Here is a 19,146-nt window from a genome sequence, read left to right on the forward strand (position 1 = left end):
TGGGGATCGAACCCATGCCAGAGAGGTAACTGGATTAGAAGTCATCGACTCTAACCCCTCGACCACGGAGGCGGTCCTTGGTCAATGACCTATCATGCTCTTAAATAAATATGTAAGTTTCAAACCATTCCCTGGAGTACTGTTTGGAGATACCAAAGCTGGCACCTTGGTGAGTACAATAGCTCTCCCTATTCTAAATAATGATAAAATTCTTGATCTATTACGGCCATTAAGCATATGAAGCCAGACAAGTTTCAGATAAGGGATAATTACCATGAGAAAGCATACAGTCTTTTAAGGGCTGCAATCAATGCATAAACTTCATCTTCATCAGGTTGCTCTCCCTGTCAAAAGAAAAAATATTTTTTTTATCAAATAAAATCAATTTTAACTAGGTTTCAAGTCGCAAGTTTTAAGACACCGTTCAGGTAATATGACACTTTTCAAGCTTTACCAGTATAGGAAATGAAGGTGACATCTCAAGTTTCAGGCATAAGCACCAGAGTTAAACCTGTGACCTTCCATAAGCTGGGATGTTTAACTTCTTCAAAGACTAAATTACAGAGCGCATTACTGGATTTGAAGTCAGCAAACATAACCCTCCCGGCAACGGAGAACCCTGAGTCGTACTTGATAAAATATTATATATAGTATATATTAATCAGAATTAGTTGAAAATATACATCGCAGGACATCAGCTCTAATGGTGTGTCAATGCAAACCATATACAGCAGAAACAACCACAAAAGGTGTTAAGTTTAAACTGGAAAATTAGTTCTATATCAGTTCATTCTATAAAATCAATTGTATCTTCACCATTTATTAAAGCTACATTTTAATTTACCTCAGCAAAGAAGTCCTGCATTGCTTCTTTGAATTTCACCACCAGGCTGTCAATGAGTGTTTTTCTGGCAACATCACATTTACCACTGATAGCGTAAGCCTCGTCACACAAACACTCAAAACATTTAGAGCATGATTCCAGTACTTCCTGATCAGTATGCTTCTCTACTATCTCATGTAAGTATCTCAATAAGCTCTCTAAATTCTGAAACACAATACATTTATTTTAACATTTAACCTGCTCGAACCGAAGTAATGCCTATGCAACCAGTATAGACCCTGACCAGCCTGCACATTTATGCCATCATATCAGGGCTTCAAATTGATATCAGCTCAATTTTTGTATTTTATTTTAAAATCTCTTAAATTTTTTTATTTTTTTTTTTGGGGGGGGGGGGGGGGGTTTAAGTCACACAAACAGTAGATGTCATATGGTGACATTCCTGCTTTACTGGTGGATGAAGACGTCAGGTGCCCCTCTGTGCATCATTTCAGGCACAGTCACCTGAGTAGAACCACATTGCCATGGTCTCCGTTGGACACAAATTGTCACAGGGTGAGAGAAATATGCAGTCTGAGACTTGAACCCTGGACCTTCGGAATACCATTCCGTGGCTCTACTTGACTGAGCTTTCCGCCAACTTATACATCCTCTATCATAAAAAGTGTTCAGTTCTAAACCTTGACATATAGCAGTAGGATAATCCCAAATTCGAATCAGGTTATCAAGACTATAATAAGCTAAATAATTTACCTTTTCCTGTCTACTGGAGGTGTAAATTTCTAGATCAAAGTACTGGGGGATCTGTAGTAGATTAGAAACTTTCTCTGGATCCATCAAGTACTGAATTAAAAAAAAAAATAGTTATTATAATAACATGCTGTTTTAATATCATTCTTCAACACTATTTTCAATCCCTATTTTCCAATGTAAAAACAATCCAAAATTCTAACAAGATGGAAAATAACACTGACTACAAAACTTTCATTAGGAAGCATAATTATGTAAGAATCAACTTTCACGATATCAAAATTAATAGAAAAGTGATTAATAAAATTATTTTTAAACTTTGTTTATCTGTTACATGTATATGCTGACTTTTTAAAACACATTTTTGGTCAAATCTTCAGTCAGTCAACCTAACCAGCTTTCCTGAATAGTAAAAGCAATGTAATGCTATATATCTTTTTTCCCCAGAAAACAGGTTTAAACTTCATACAATGTTAGGTAAGTTCTTTTTTAGCTATGTGAAATCCTGTCTTAACATTTTGTCCCCCCCCCCCTCCCCCAGATATTGAATTTAATGACAGGGAAATAACAATCTAACCTTCAATAAGAGCTGTGGAAGCGCTGAAATAAAATGTTCTGTCAACTTTGTCTTGTCATCTTGTACTGACTGCTTCTCTTTTGCTGTTAACTAATTTTTAAATAAAAAGCAAAACAAACATTTATTTATTATTTTCTTTTCCAAAGCAACATACCAACAAATTTCAGGTAATTTTCTCCCAATCTGTTTGTAACTGGGAAGAGATATGATGATACTCATAATTCAGTTACGCAGAAAACTGGATGTGAATTTATTTATTTATGTTTCTTAAGCTACATTTATCTTGACCTTGATTTTTAGAAGATTTATTTCACTCATCTGGAGGCATGCCCCTTTACATAAGAAATCAAATTGGCAAGCTTCTATTAAAGTTGATCTCAAAAGAAATCTGTAATCAAAACATATACTAGATGACTTCTTTGGATTTCTGTCGGTTGAGTTCAAGTAAACAACCGATACCATTTGGCCAACGTGTCTTCCTCTCAACACATGGACATTTTTTAGTTTAAGCTATATTGGGGGAGCCGACTTCAGAGACATGCAAATATGCTTCAGCACAATCCAGCTTACTTAAACAAGTTAAAACTAACTTTCTATGTCTGGACATACCTTTTGTTTACCATGCCCTCTACCAACAGGGGATTCACCAGTGGCTGCCTGTTTTACACAACATACCATGATCTCTATCAAACTAGTTTCCTGCTTGTCATCTAGGGCTGTGTGAAATAAAAATCTTATTATTATACTTATTATTGTAAATCCCTGGGCACTTTAAATGACTAGTAGATTATCATCTTGTGGGTCTACACTGCCCTGTATTTACCTCTTATTACTAGGTGCTCTGCTCTTAAAGATCATGTATGTTGGGATCAAAGTGGTTAACCATACTAAGTGAAATTAAATATAAGTACACAAGTATGCAAATAAAACTCAAACATCAAAGAATATGTAAAATATGTATTGCAAATATTTGTGCATATTATATGTAATCATTACAATATATGCATTTATTTCTTACTTTATAGAAACTTTATAGAAAACAAATTTCTAATTACCTCCCCTTATCTACATGAAATGTTAAATTCGGTAATATCTTTATAAATAATGCTTTTTGGAACTTACAATATTGATATATCTTAATTTGAGCATCATATTTATGACTTAAAACCATAAAAAATTGTGTTACAGGATCTTTATAAAGTAAGTAAATTGTGTAAGCTTAATTTTTGTTTTTTTTAAATTGTCTGTTTGGCAAAAAAAACCAGAAGTTTCTCTTCAATGTCTATTATCCAAATTTATAATTTCATCTGTCATAGCAACAGCTTTATGATTAGACTTTCAATAAAACAAATGAGCCGCGTCACGACAAAACCAACATAATGGGTTTGCGACCAGCATGGATCCAGACCAGCCTGCGCATCCGCGCAGCCTGCGCATCCGCGCAGTCTGATCAGGATCCATGCTGTTCGCTTACAGACCCTATAACAAGTAAAGAAACTGATAGTGAACAGCATGGATACTGATCAGACTGCGCGCATGCGCAGGCTGGTCTGGATCCATGCTGGTCGCAAACCCATTATGTTGGTTTTGTCGTGACGTGGCTCATATTATGATAATACACATTGATACCTTCTTCATTTTTGCCTGGTTCTTCAAGGAGTAGATCAGTCATACATTCCCAATCTTTCATCATTGGATTGATATCCCACAGGCTGTCAACAAGGTATGCTCCATGTTCGTGTAACTGAAATAATACCATAGTGAAGTAGAAGTGTATCCAAAGCTTGGTGTGACTGTATGGTCAAACCCATATTATAACATATTGCGATGTTTTTAACCCAAATGGCAACCTAGCACAACATACATTACACTAGTCACTTTTATTTTTGAATCATACTTACCATATTTGGCAAAAGGAAGCATATACTATTTTACTGTTACATGATAAATTAAGAACATTGCTTAAAAAGTTGCTAACAATTAGTGCAAGCATATCATAAAAGAATTCTTATATTAATAATTAGTTCACACGATCTTTAAAATGTATACATGAATTAGACTGCCTTGATTCATAGATTGTGTTTCATCATTCGTGTACAAAATTTCTCTTTAATATCAACCTGTAAACATTATTATTATATATATCTCATTTCAAGACGTATAAATGAGGTAGGTGACATATAGGCCCATTGAGCCGGGTGTTCTAATAATTGTCTTCATTATTGTATATTGTATTGATTATAACAAATGTCAATTTAATAAACAATTTACTTACTTGCATATATGCAGTGACTGAAATTTAATTATGAGGCACAGTAATACAAAAAGTTTAAAATACTTAAAAAAGGGCTTTTAATGGATACTGGCCAATGTTTGAATTTAATGGTTTGTGAAATTCACTGTGGTGTTCAATCCAGAATGTAGTATTTTTTTAACAAAATTTTCCTCTTACCTCACTTTCAATGAAGAATTGAACCAGATCTCTGATGAGAGGTGTATTTGGACTTCTCTTTTTCCCCTTCGCTGTTTTAGCAACAGTGGCATCATCGTCCTCATGTCTGAACAACTTGGCATTCAGAAACTCTCCAGCTGCTTGCGCAACCTGTCAATAATTTCAATGGTGCAAGCATTAGGAAAGTTAAATAAATTATACAATTTATTTTCTTGGTTTGCCTACTTTTTACAATAAACTATTTCTGTTAGAATCAAAAGGAAAAATAGGTTCCTTCAATTTATCACGGATTCAAATTTGGAATCTTTCATTTTGCATGATAAACAAGGAATGTGTCAATAGTACAAGAGTGTCTAAAAGATTCCACTAATTGCAGAGTTGCACCTAGGCTGCACGATTGCGCAATTTGCCCATATTTTATGAAGATCGGGCATTTTAATGAAGTCAATGCTAGCCAAGTTGCAAATTTGACGATCTTTTTAACTTTATTCAGTTTATCTTCATTGTATCTTGAACGCTTCACCCATGTTTGTTTTCACTTGTGATAATGACTAAAATATGTACTAAATCACGTGTAGCAGTCGACTGGGTCAACTCTTGTGTGTATTGTAGTATTAGTCAATATCTTATTTTTTCTATATCCGATGTTGAGCGGACGATAGATGTCAAAAATGCCTAAACGCAAAATAGATGAATTCTTTTCGGTATGTCATATTGTAAGGTAAATGTATGTCCCCCACATTGTTTTCAAATCCCCCACATTTTTCAGTTGAGTGGGGGACAATCCCCCATAATTTTGAAATTCTAGATGCACCACTGTATTTATCAGTCTATAGACACAGTTATTAGGATGGACAAGGACAAATCTTTATGCACCCTATTAGCATAAAATACCAATATTCACTGGTTAATCATAATTAATATATTCATTTTTTTTTTTTATCTGAAATCCAGCTTTATTCTAAAATAGCCTGCATTTTTCTACTAAACTTTGATTAATACCAGTATATGGCTAACATGTAAAGAGTTGTACAAACCTGTCTATGGGATGAATACACCAGTTCATACACATTCTCACAATCTTTGTCACTCAACACTGCATCACCAAAACTACTGCAATTACATATATAACTGATGGTTAGTTGAAACAAATTGCTCAGTTTTTGCAATATTCAGCAAGAATTAAGTTTAAGCAATTAGTAATTTTAAATTCTATCAATTTAGGAAAAGGAACCATGCACTTATTTTAATCATGCCAAAATAAGATGATAACTATTAAGTTTATAAACAATAGAAAACTAAAACAATTTGAGGGAGAGATTATTATGTAATTTCTTGTTTCTCAGAAATAACAAGATTGCCTTCGGAAAGATTTTCCTACCTCGATTTTTTGGATCCCTCCATATTGTGGGCAAGATCATATGAAAACCTTGATGACAACCATATAATAAGACAAACAACTTTTGACATGTATTAAGATTGCTTACTTTAGAATACTGATGACTAATTTTACACCTTGTACCGCCACTTCTGTCTCTTTATCAAGTGTCATTTCCACTATACGATCCTACAAGAATATAACATATCATGATAACTGTTATATCTAAACATTGAGTATTTTTAGTATCAGAAACAAAATATGAGAAACAGACATCAAAAATAGTATTTGAATATATTCAAAAAAGAAAAAGAAATGTTCAAACATTAAAATCCTGATTCATTCCCAGCCCTTGAATTAAATGGACTTTTCCAGTGTTTACAGATTTATGTACATTTGCTAACTTGTTATCCAATTGCTACACTGAGATAGTACATAGTTACTGGTAGACCCGGTTTGCACAAAAGAACACATGGTTATGTTTGTGATACTGTTTGTGAGCAGTTGACCTAGCAATGAATGTTAAAGTAGTGGCTAAATGTTCTGCTACGAAAAAACGGAAAGGTCCATATACTGCACAACTGCTTTTTTAATATATAAATTTGCAGCAGCCACGTTTATAGAAAATACAAACATCCCTACTGTCCAATGAAAATTGTCGTCACAAACATACAGCGTTATAAGATTATAAAGATCCATATATGCGGAGTGAGCGAACATACCTTGAACCTGTTTGTGAAGTACTCCAATTTATGACAGAGATCTGATGTATCATACAAAGGATATAACGCTTTTAGACAACCAAGTCTTACATCCCCAACCTAAAAATAGAACAAAGATTACTCAATTGACATTATTTACAGTGCTTTTTCAAGTTAAAGGCACGGTGGTCACAACATTATTTATCTTTCTCATGTTAAACTAGTGTTTACACCTCATAAATGTAACATTTTGTTTCCCTTATAGCCATCACTTTTTGTATTCCTTATAACATTACAGTTAAAAATCCTCATAAACTGTAAAACATTGTTTTTCTGTAACAATATTACAATAAATATCTCTCCTTCATAATAAAAATTGAATTCCTCGCATCCTCTTAAGTTTGTGTGTTTGTTTGTTTCATTTTACGCCTTTTCCCAACAGTATTTCAGTCATATAGGCATATAGGTAGTTTCCTAACCATCGTTCCTGGAGAGTTACACCAGTACTAGACTACCTTCCTCCGTGCTAAACTACCAAAGCATCTCCCGGGGATCGAACCCACCCCAGAAAGGTAACTGGATTAGAAGTCATCGACTTTAACCCTTCGACCATGGAGGCGGTCACATCCTCTAAGAATTGCCTCCATATTTAATAAAATAAAATAAGTCACTATTGACAAATTTTATTACTGTTAAATTCTTTTTTATACAGACAGTAAAACTGCCTACATTTTTGTTTAAAATTATTTTCTAATAATTTAATTGGATCAAACTTTCGCCCCAAATGTGAGATAAATCATTTAATCCAGATAAAATGGTTTAACCTTATAAACAACAAACCTTATCATATAAAGTCCAGCCAACATATTTGAGGTAACCATCATCAAGGAACATGTTGGGATATTTCTTCATCCATACTCCAATCTCCTTCATACAGATTGACCTGATCTCCGCCTGTGTATCCCTACAAAAAATATTAATACTTTTTGCATTTTTTTTCCATGGGTTTTACATTGCACAAACATTAGAGGTGAAATGGCAATTTTACAGCTTTACTGTTGGAGGAAGCACAAGCAGGCACCTGAATAGAGTCACAGTAAAATAGCTAAAAGCTTTCTCACATGAAAGAATTGAAAGTCCCTGGCTTTATTCAAACCTATAGCAGTGAAGGGCAAGAGGTTTGAAGTTAACAATCCTTTACCACTTGGCCTCAGATGCCTCTTATATAAATTGATTAAAACATTTTTTGTTACCAATGCTTTTACCTTAATTCACAGTCATACTGATACTATAAATATCAACATTCCAAAATTTGTGATTGTTATGTGAGGAAAGACCTAAGGTGATCTTTGATGCATTACTTGTATAGCAAGTTTGAATGTGTCTAAGTGGAATCTACAAAATTTATGAAATCAGCTCCTTTGCTTCTTGATAGGAAGTTCCATGAAATATGCATACTTATTTTGTTATCTTCCCAATTTAGTATTTTGATACAGAATTCACCTCCCATTAACATTCGATTAATCGAAATACAATGCAAGACATGTCCATAACACAAACTAAGCAATGAAAGGGTTAACCCTGAACCCGCGTTATTTCATAAATAACCTTGTTTAGATCCCATTATCAATGTTTTGGGATATAAACATTGAACTGTTCAGCAAACAATACAGAGCCTGGTCAGTGTGTATGGATATGCAGAATGGCTTGGCTCTAAACTGAAGGTAAAGATAGACAGTAAGATATGAGCTTTTCCTACCACAAAACATCAAACAACAATATCAGAGGATTGAATTTACTTTTGTTTTTAATTCTAGATTTTAACGTTTTTGGCCTTGTATCTCTTTACCTGTATCTATGGACAAATACTCCTTTAAAAATGTATGTCAGCATATTTCTAATTTCAGCTTGATTTTCTTCCAATTCTTGACGTTTGACTAGGAGTAAATTCAGACGTTCTGTGGCTTGTTTGTTTTTGGTTTTCTGTCGTTCAGCTTCATACTGTCTCTGTGTGTTGTCCAAATTTATACTGAGGTTTAAAGCAACGTCTACGAGGGCCGTCATTAGTTTCATCGCTATAACATGACAAACAAAATGAATATTCATTAAAATCTATTGTCACTCTACACTAATAGCACGCTAAGGACTGTTAAAATCTCTTCATTTAAGTAACATTATGGCCATCCAACTGTAAATCGTGGGTACACAGATAAGAGTCAAAATAACTCTAAATTTTGCCATTATTGTAATCACTTTTGTTTTTTAAATGCAAAAATAATCAATAATCCGCATGATCCAACAGAAATTTCTATAAATATTGTTTTGAATGATTGGAAGCATTCAATTTTTAAAGAGTGGAGCAGTCTTTTTTCAGTTCAAGTAGTTTTCATATTTTATCCTAAACACTGTTTATTATCAATTATTGGTCAATCACCATGAAAAAAGTCAATATTTTGAAATATATTACTAAATAATTCAACACAATTTGATTGCAACTTGATATCACTTTAACAAATGATTAAAGTTTAAACTATTCTTATATTTCTTCATGGAACAACAGGAAAACCTGCAGAAATTTAAAGCTAATGCTCTCATCAAATAGTTTTGATTTCATAATGCAAACAAAGACAAGGTGTTGGTAAATCATCATTTTTTTTAAATAAACAGAAAGGAATATATGCTTCTTAAATCAAATGATACATTTTAGATTTCAAACCCCTTTTTACTTTTAAGCGATACAGTTTAGACCCCCCCCCCCCACATTAAAACCATTATTTAACAAACATTACAAAGACTTGTACCTATTGGCATTTGTACCTACCTGCCAATGTGCTTGTGTGTCTGAAAGCTCTGACCTGTGAGTCAGTAAGTCCAGTTAATAATGATATGACATTATCCATCATGTACTGGTCATAAATGATACTGTACTGGCACTGTCGTACAAGAACCTGCACAAACTCACAGTAATTGGGCTTAAATTTCTTCCATGACGGACCCGTCATAATGAGGGGATAATCTCCACTGTCCTATTTTGAAAAAAAAATTTGAATCCTTTAAACAAACATGCTTTAAGACATATATATTGATGCATAACAGAGGTTGTTTGAATTCTAGCTTTTCTTTGCACGAAGTCACACAGACACTGCCAAGGTCATATGGCTAGTTTCGATCTTATCTGGTAGAAGTAACTCTAAGATGCCCCTCCAAGCATAACATGTGCATGAACTTCAGGCACAATAGGATCCGGAGAAGAATCTTTGTCTGTCAGCTAGACAAATAGAGCTATCTCACACAAAAGAATCCAAAGACCCTGGTAAGATTCATATCTCGACAGTAGGTCTACCTTACAAGCTTTCCTGGATATCGAACAAATTCCATAAGTGACAGACTACTAATCCCACATGATTTCTGAATCAGTGGTGACAGATAAATGACCACTAGAGATTAATTGTCAGGAAGAAATGTAGCTTCACCCATTCAAAAGGCTAGCCTTTGAATTATAATAAATGTAATGCTCTGCTAATAGAGCTAAGCTTGCAGATTCAGCAGATTATCAGTGCAATCAAAACTTAACAGATCAACAGACTAACTTGACTTTTGGATGTTGGTATAAACATATTTATTATTCCTCGCATGAATTGAAAAAAAATTTCATCAAGAATTAGTGAAGACACTGCGTATTCAATACATACATCCAATTAAGACGTATAATGTAAGTTAATCAAATAGAAACTGTGTGATATGTCTGGTTAATTACACCATCATATGAATACCAGCATATTCCAAGTTTCACATTCAACTCCTAAACTTTATAAATTCCCATGATAAACTAAATACAACACTAATCTCTACAGTATCAAATACATATCAATTTTCTGATGTTTAATTAACATAATTAGTTTCAAAGTTAGATAGATTCCAACATAATCGTGATAGTAAATACCAGCATTTTGAACAAGGATGGAAAGAGTCAGTTAATAAGCAATTTAAATATCTATTTCCGCATTTAAAACAATACACAATTAAGTCCTGCATCTTCCATATTAACATTTAAACGAGCAATTTTATGAAAACATTTCCTATCCTCAAAAGCCTACATGCTTGTCAATTGTGTTATTTAAAACCCAGTAGACTATGTTAAAGTCAATGACATTGAGTGAACTTAAAGTGAGTTGGCCTACAATGGGCACATTTTTAATAGGTATTTCAAATATTGTTTTTTTATTACTGGACCAGAATTATAGTCATATATCTAGATGCAAATATTGTGGTGAGTCGGACATTTCTCCTTTACCATACCTTTACCATACCCTGTAAAGTGATTAGCCGAGTGATTCACCAGTATACAGCCAGACTAGCCTACACATCCATGCAGTCTGACCAGGCTCTTTACTGTTAGTTACTTTATTTTTACATCAATGATATTCAAATCCCTTATCCTTTAAATGGACTGTTCTAAATTCAAAGCTTGGCTAATCCTAAAACACTAATTCAATAGTTTACTGCCAAATTATTGTATTTGTGGGGAATTAATTTTCGTGGTTTTCGATGGGTCAATCCACAAATTTAAGATTCACAGAAATTTCATTTTGTCTGCTGTGAGATTATTTTGCATCACATTATTTACATTTTGCCTACTGGATAGACAGTCAATGAATTTAAGAACCCACGAAAATGTTCTTTTTTGACAAAACCTTGAAATTTCAATCCCATGAAATTCATTGACTAAAAAGAACTATATAAAAACATTTTTTTTTACCTCATCAAATTCTTCTGTCATTTTCCTAATGATCTCTGCATGTTCCATGTTGGAATACATGAACGGAGTTATCTTTCCTTTACAGCCAGAGCACTGTATGAAGAACTGTATAAGCTCAAGTAACGAAGAATCTCTGTCGGATTTATAGTTCTCTATCCAATCATCCACAACAGTCTAGTCAAATAATAATAAAAATTTTAGTCAATTTAAACCAAATAATAAGAATCTCTATCAATTGAAACAAAATAAGGATTTATTTTTAACCAACTGAAACAAAAACAAGAGGGCCATGATGGCCCTGAGGTCGCTCACCTGTATATAGGCCCCCCCCCCCCCCCCCCCCCCCAACGTTACAGGGCCAATTTAACCCAAGGGCTTTTATTTGCACAAAACTTGGTAGACACCCATAAGAAGATGTTTCATGCTTAACATCTAAGCTCTAGCTCATTGGGCTTTTTAAAAGAAGATTTTTTTAAAGTTTTTACTATACACATATAGTTAAAAACAATGACACCCCTGGGGCCGGGCCAGTTTTGACCCCAGGGCTTTTATTTGAACAAACTTTGTAGACACTTACTAGAAGATGTTTCATGCTTAATATCTAAATTCTAGCTATTTTGGTTTTTTTTCAAAGAAGATTTTTTTAAGTTTTTGCTATACACATATAAGGAAAATCAATGAACCCCTGGGGCGGGGCCAATTTTGACCCCAGGGCTCTTATTTGAACAAACTTGGTAGACACCTATTACAACATGTTTGATGCTAAATATCTTAGCCATAGCTCTTTGCGTTCTTTAAAAGAAGATTTTTTAATTTTTTACTATATGCATATAGGAAAATCAATGACCCCCGGGGCGGGGCCAATTTTGACCCCAGGGCTTTTATTTGAACAAACTTGGTAGACACTTATTTAGAACATGTTTCATGCTAATTATCTTAGCTCTAACTCTTTTGGTTCTTTAAAAGAAGATTTTTTAAGTTTTTACTATATGCATATAGGGAAAATCAATGACCCACTGGGGCGGGGCCAATTTTGACCCCAGGGCTTTTATTTAAACAAACTTGGTAGACACCTATTAGAACATGTTTGATGCTCAATATCTTAGCCATAGCTCTTTGAGTTCTTTTAAAGAAGATTTTTTAAGTTTTTACTATATGCATATAGGGAAAATCAATGACCCCCGGGGCGGGGCCAATTTTGACCCCAGGGCTTTTATTTGAACAAACTTGGTAGACACTCACTAGAAGATGTTTCATGCCAAATATCTAAGCTCTAGCTCTTATGGTTTTTTAAAAGAAGATATTTAAAGTTTTTTCTTTCGGTTGCCAAGGCAACCAGAGTTCTGCATGGAATTAAATTCTTTGAACAATTTTTAAAGGTGACCACCAAAGGAACATTCCTGTGAAGTTTGGATGAAATTGGCTTAGTGGTTTATGAGGAGATGTCATTTAAAGTAAAAGTTTACGGACGGACGCCGGACGAAAAGTGATCACAAAAGCTCACCCTGTCACTTTGTGACAGGTGAGCTAAAAAGATTATTTCAATCTTGTAAATCCAATATTGTCAGTAGAAAATGGAAAACTTACTAAGTTTGTTTTCTTTTATGCCTGGTTTTAAATGATACTAATTAATGATACTAATTTAGAGTTAAAAAAAACAATGCTATCCAGAATTTTCAAAGTGCCCAGTGAAAATTTAAGCGTGGCTAGCTTAACTAGCTTACTGGAGCTTATGTAGGTAATTCAAAAAAAAAATCAGTGAATAACAAACCTGTAGAGAAGCCCTCCCTGCCTTGACTATCTCAAACAAAGATCCGCCACCTTCTTCCTCTTCAACGTGAGCAGCTACACGACCTCTACCCCTACCACCACCTCTACCACGTCTTGATACCTGTCATAACAATATAAACATATAAAAACATATTGACCATCAGTTTAAAGCAGCAAGCCTCCCAAGTTTTTATTAAATTCTTAAGAAAACTTGTATTAAGCTGTATTAAGCTATATATATGCTGGAAAAATTAATATTTTCTTAAAATCGAATGGCCCCTCAATGATCTTCCTCCTTATAATACAACAATGGCCTCCCAATTGAAATTTTCTATAAAATCATGTATTTTTCTCAAAAACCTGAACTCTTTCCGGTCCCCAAATTAGCAATGCTAGCAACAATTTTTCCCAAAATCATGAGGCTAAGAAGAGGCTAAGGCCTCTTCCCAATTAAGTGTGAAAAAGTCCCCGTCCATTCATAAAGTAATATCTAAATGGTTGAAACACTATTTAAAATAGCAGCATAAGTTAGTTCTGAATCATTCTATTCTATCTATGTACAATATTTATGTGTGATAAATAACTGAGACATTCTATGTTACAACTCTTTTGAGAATCAACAACTATCTGATTTTGCTGTTACTAAATTCTATACAAGATATTTCATTAGATTATAGATATAGGATAATACCATTTAAAAATAGTTACAATGAGTAAAAATATATTACACCTACACAGATTAAACCTAGCAAAATAAATTTCTTTTACCTCCTGTAATACTATAGCAGGGGAGAATTTTGGTGACAAAAAAGTAAATGCGGCGGTATTGAACAAAGAAAAATATTTTTGTTCCCTCCTTTAACAGGTATCTACTACTTAGCAAGAAGCTGGTGTGTAATATACAAAATGTCCAACTTCTGTTTTATATACGAAATAAATAAGTAAATGTATCTGCAGAGTTTACAGCACAAATTTTACAATGACAGATTGACAGTCAGTAGTAGTTTGAAACTAACCGTAGTTCCATCAGTTTTCTTTTTCCTGCCACGGCCGCTGGTCAGAGGACGTACAACTGCCATTTCCTCATCACTGTCATTATCATGATCATTGTCCCTGTAATATGGTAAATTACAAAAATTTTATGGTTCTAATTTTTTAAGAAATTATTAAAAAGTCAACTTTCAAAATCAAAGATTACTCAATTCCACAAGTATAAAATTTAGAATTAATTTTTCGAGAACACTAATTGCTAATTGCACTCTTAGCTATGATAGTATAAGACATTCTATTATTTCAAAATTGGGAAAAAAAAAAAAAAAAAAACATGAAAAAAAATACAACCAGTTGTTGACAATTATTTCTTCAAAATTTGGGAGAAAATATAGCTCATTACGAAATGTAACAGCATCAGTCTACTTACATGGATAATTCAGATCCAGGCTCTGCCATACTTTGTACTGCATCATGGGCAGCTCTCCTGGGTCGTACCCCAGGCATCATCAGTCACTTAAAATCATATAAAAACGTTATTATTACAACATGCTATATTTTGTGAATATATAAACAAAACTACTCCTTGACAAGGCTTTCATTTTTATCTGAAGCAACAGATGTGCCAAAGAAAACATTGAACCAATTTGGCCAAGGGTCAAGTGGGAGATTTTGATATACAGGCTGAAAATAAAACCGATTTTAACAGCATTTTAATCGAAGATACAGTGTTTTTTTTCCCTTATATAACTGGTACCGGAAAACGGCACCGTTCCCAATAGAAAATAGACAGCAAATTTCCCAATTCATAAATGATGACTGATAAATTCCCAAACTAACGATGAAAATTTCCTCAAAAATCCGCAAATCTAAAGGTAAACAAAAACAGTAAAGCCATTGATAAGTGATATACGATAAAAACCAAGTATAACCACTGTCACATGAGTGATATTTGTTCCCAGTTCATTTCGTACTTTTAGTGTTTCACACCTTAACATTATCTTTGTACATTAGTTATGACTATTAATTTTTTTTTCAACCTGAAGTAGCAAAAATCAGCGATTTTTTTCCAAATTTTCAAAACAACCTGAGGCTTACTAAAGGGGAAAATATAGCACAATATATTAGAAAAGGGGGAAGCCTGAAATCAAATTCCAACAACTGGAAATGAGATTTACCCACACATTTTATGAAAAATATTAATCTCAATTCAATTTAACATGCATGGACAGCATGGTACATAGCAGAGGCTATATATAGGGACAAATTTCTGTCTTTAAGCTGATATAAGTCAGATGCTCTTAAGTCATGGTTCTGGTAAGGAAGAGCATGAGACATTGTAGGGGAAAATATTAGCATTTTTAGGGGAAAATATACATATTTTGGGCTAGGGGAAACAGCCTTTTATTCGGCTGTAAAATACAGTGACAGTGTCCAAAGGACACACGGATGCCCCACTGACAACATATATATGGTATATAGTGAAAAAATCAACAAAGGGCAATAATTCTCTTAAATTTGGTCCTAGCAAAAATCCCTTCCTTTACTGCCATCTACACATTAAGGTTGTTCATCCCTGCAAGTTTAAGCAAAATCTGCCATCCGGTTTAAGAGGAGTTGCGTTCACAAAATTTCTACATAGTATGTAGTGAAAAAATCAACAAAGGGCCATAATTCTGTTAAATTTGGTTGCAGCAAAAATTCCATCCTTTACTGCCATCTACACATTAAGGTTGTTCATCCTTGCAAGTTTAAGCAAAATCTGCCATCTGGTTTAAGAGAAGTTGCGTTCACAAAATTTCTATATAGTAGGTAGTGAAAAAATCAACAAAGGGCCATAATTCTGTTAAATTTGGTTGCAGCAAAAATTCCTTCCTTAACTACCCTACCATCTACACATTAAGGTTGTTCATCCCTGCAAGTTTTAGCAAAATCTGCCATCTGGTTTCAGGAGTTGCGTTCACAAAATTTCTACATAGTATGTAGTGAAAAAATCAACAAAGGGCAATAATTCTGTTAAATTTGGTTGCAGCGAAAATTCCTTCCTTTACTGCCATCTACACATTAAGGTTGTTCATCCCTGCAAGTTTAAGCAAAATCTGCCATCTTATGTAAAATTCCCAATTTGAGTCAAACCAATGGATTTTTCACAATCTGTCCCGTAACGGCACCATTCCATAGCAGGGAAAAAACACTGATACAGTACAGCTGAAGCATTTTTTACACTTACCTCTTTGTCACCATGAACACTTTTACTGCAAGTGAACATACTATAGCCAAAGTGGCAAATCACCTTGGACTGGTTAAAAAAATCATCACAACGGTGGAAAATCACAAAAAATGCATTTGCCATGCATTTTGACAGACAAAAATAGTTAATACCAAAAACACAGTGACTCAAATTTAAAGGAATAGGAATGGATGGATTGATGTCTGTCTAATATAAATATTCATCATTTAAAAAGAGGAACCATGACAGTTTTCCTATTGACGTCAACCCTGTAAGAGAGAAATTCGTGTTTTAAGACACTATTTTTTACTTGAGAAATAAGTTCATGGGCGCCGCCATTTTGGCGTTCTGTCATTCTCGCGAGACAGACGAGACCGAGATTGTGACGTCTTATACCCACTTCCGGTATAGGTGTACACGCTGGTACAACTGAAATATATCTTGATGAAGAACTTATTAATTTTATTGCGTACATTATATATTATTTATGAAAACATCATATGGAACTGAATTGCTTTAATTAATTAATTAAAGACGCTGCGACATTAATAATCATTTGTCCGATATTCAAGCTTGCTGATGATCCCACCACATGATTTAAGCAATGACAGCTTAATTTTCAAAGTTAAACCATAAATTTAATTTGGGTACTATGAGAAACTTCTTCAAATTGACGATATATCCTTTTATTTGTACTTAATTGTCGCTAGACAAGCTGTCCAAATAGGGTACATCGCCGGTCATGTATCTTTTTTTCAGGTAAAATATCAACTAAATCCAATATGCTGAGGACGCGTTTTTCCGCCATTGACGCTAAAAATGAGAATGGCGCAGGAAAATCGGCAGCCAGACTAATATCGTATGAAAACAAAACTGTCCATTAATTAGGTTATTTAGGCACCTAGTCAAAGCTGGTACCAACAGCAACAGGTTGCCCATTCCCCTATAATTACGCATATTCTCTGGTTTATCCAGTTCCCTAAAGCTTTTTTCCACGTTATCTACTTACCAAACTCCTTTCTACTACCGTAAATTTAATCCAATAAAACAAAAAATCACAAATCTATATCTAATATCTTAATATTTAAAATGATTATTGGTAACTGAAAAAAATGTGTTGCTATTCTATGACGTGCTGTAATTTACTACGGTGTGGAACCTAATTCCCCCTAAGGTCATTCAGTTCACTGATGAATCGTAAAAAAATAGATGTCTATTTCGTCATAAGAATGTATGACAAGGGTGATTAACCAATCAGGGCAACATTGTGCATGATCAAAAGGTCTGTCGGCACAGAGGCATACAAATTAAGGAGCAATAAAATTCGTCAGTACACAGTGTGACAGGAATTAGGATCAATTAAAATGGACAATGCGCAATATTAGACATAATTAACTAGTAAGAACCAACAATTGTGTGAATAAATTATGCAAATTAGATTTTTGAGCAGCCAATAAAAATGATTTGCCTGCAGTTAATATTAGGCTACAATTACGATGCGCAGCATCATACGTTGACAGACATGTAAACAATTTACTTTTGAAAAGAGTTGCTTATATTTTTGAAATGTGTACATCAATTATAACATATGTTCACACCTTTAAATTTGAAAGTCAGAATCAAACTGCCAAAATTTAATTATACTTACTATTTAGAACACGTTTTAGTAGGGTTTTTATAATGGAAGTGGCTAGCGTACGGGCCCGTACGGCTAGCCAAAAGTTTTAGCCGTAGCCGTACGTGAGTCACATACGACTAGCAAGGACACACTGTATTGGCTAGCCGTACGGCACTTTTTAAAACTGTATGGAAGTCGAAAATGCATATGTTATTTTATGACTTTAAGCGAGGATTTTAACCAAGAAACAGTATAAATTGTCTTCGGATGTTAACTTTTTAGAGATTAATCGCCTTGATCGCTATATATATATATATATATTATATAAATATATATATATATATATCGATCTTTGTCATCGAAAGATGTCGAGAAAAAAATAGCCTTTGCTTGCATTTACACCAATTGAAATAGTTTACAAAATTTTGATAATAATCCTTTTTTGTTTCATTTTTTTAAGTTTAATTTTCAACACCTTTAATATGAAAAAAAAAACCAACAAACACTGAAAATGATTGTTGTTAGGCTCTTGATAATTGCGACAATTACCGAAGGTACTGTATAGAAGTTTGTCCATCAAGGAAAGTTTGCATGTTCCGTAAAAGGCATTCTAAAATTCTATTGTCAGTCCCTGGATAGGTTTTAATTAAGGCTAATTAATTGATTGACTGTGCCTTAATGTTCGATATTTATCTACTGTTTTTAAAATTAAATAATTATTTTTGCATTTTACCGTTTTTTGTTTTTTTCATTCAATGTTCTTTTTATTTATTTATTCCACTCCGATCATTTTTTATTCGATCAATGTGCTTAAAATTAACAAAAATGATTAAATAATTCATACAAATTAAACAACAAATGATAAGCATGAAAATCAACAATTTTATAACGTTCGACTTCCATATAATTTTGAAAGGTGCCGTACGGCTAGACAATACAGTGCGTCCTGGCTAGTCGTTCGTGACTCACGTACGGCTAGAACTTTCGTAGCTAGCCGTACGTTTCTTTATTTTTTATTATTATTTTTTTTTATATTGTTACGTATTTTGAACCATAAAAAATCTCCTCTACACCTCC

General features: G+C 33.8%; 1 protein-coding gene across 3 annotated transcripts in view; it reads right to left on the reverse strand.

Annotated features, from left to right (window-relative positions):
• LOC132749547 (cohesin subunit SA-1-like) overlaps nt 1-19,146 on the reverse strand; it is a 39,163-nt gene that overhangs the window by 18,342 nt on the left and 1,675 nt on the right. For all 3 annotated transcript variants that reach the window (XR_009628435.1, XM_060739356.1, XM_060739357.1), the window contains exons 2-18: nt 14,652-14,737; nt 14,248-14,344; nt 13,233-13,352; nt 11,462-11,635; nt 9,524-9,728; nt 8,552-8,777; nt 7,543-7,666; nt 6,724-6,822; nt 6,111-6,190; nt 5,661-5,736; nt 4,624-4,773; nt 3,801-3,915; nt 2,781-2,887; nt 2,172-2,261; nt 1,598-1,687; nt 845-1,048; nt 274-344 (exon numbers count right to left, since the gene is read on the reverse strand). Coding sequence is in view for 2 of the 3 variants with exons in the window: in XM_060739356.1 (XP_060595339.1) it covers nt 274-344; nt 845-1,048; nt 1,598-1,687; nt 2,172-2,261; nt 2,781-2,887; nt 3,801-3,915; nt 4,624-4,773; nt 5,661-5,736; nt 6,111-6,190; nt 6,724-6,822; nt 7,543-7,666; nt 8,552-8,777; nt 9,524-9,728; nt 11,462-11,635; nt 13,233-13,352; nt 14,248-14,344; nt 14,652-14,731 (2,108 nt within the window). In the remaining variant the exon portion in view is untranslated. The remainder of the gene's footprint in view (nt 1-273; nt 345-844; nt 1,049-1,597; nt 1,688-2,171; nt 2,262-2,780; nt 2,888-3,800; nt 3,916-4,623; nt 4,774-5,660; nt 5,737-6,110; nt 6,191-6,723; nt 6,823-7,542; nt 7,667-8,551; nt 8,778-9,523; nt 9,729-11,461; nt 11,636-13,232; nt 13,353-14,247; nt 14,345-14,651; nt 14,738-19,146) is intronic.

Source organism: Ruditapes philippinarum, unplaced genomic scaffold (assembly GCF_026571515.1).
Source record: "Ruditapes philippinarum isolate M1 unplaced genomic scaffold, ASM2657151v2 ctg685_1_1_1_1, whole genome shotgun sequence".
Classification (NCBI taxonomy): domain Eukaryota; kingdom Metazoa; phylum Mollusca; class Bivalvia; order Venerida; family Veneridae; genus Ruditapes; species Ruditapes philippinarum.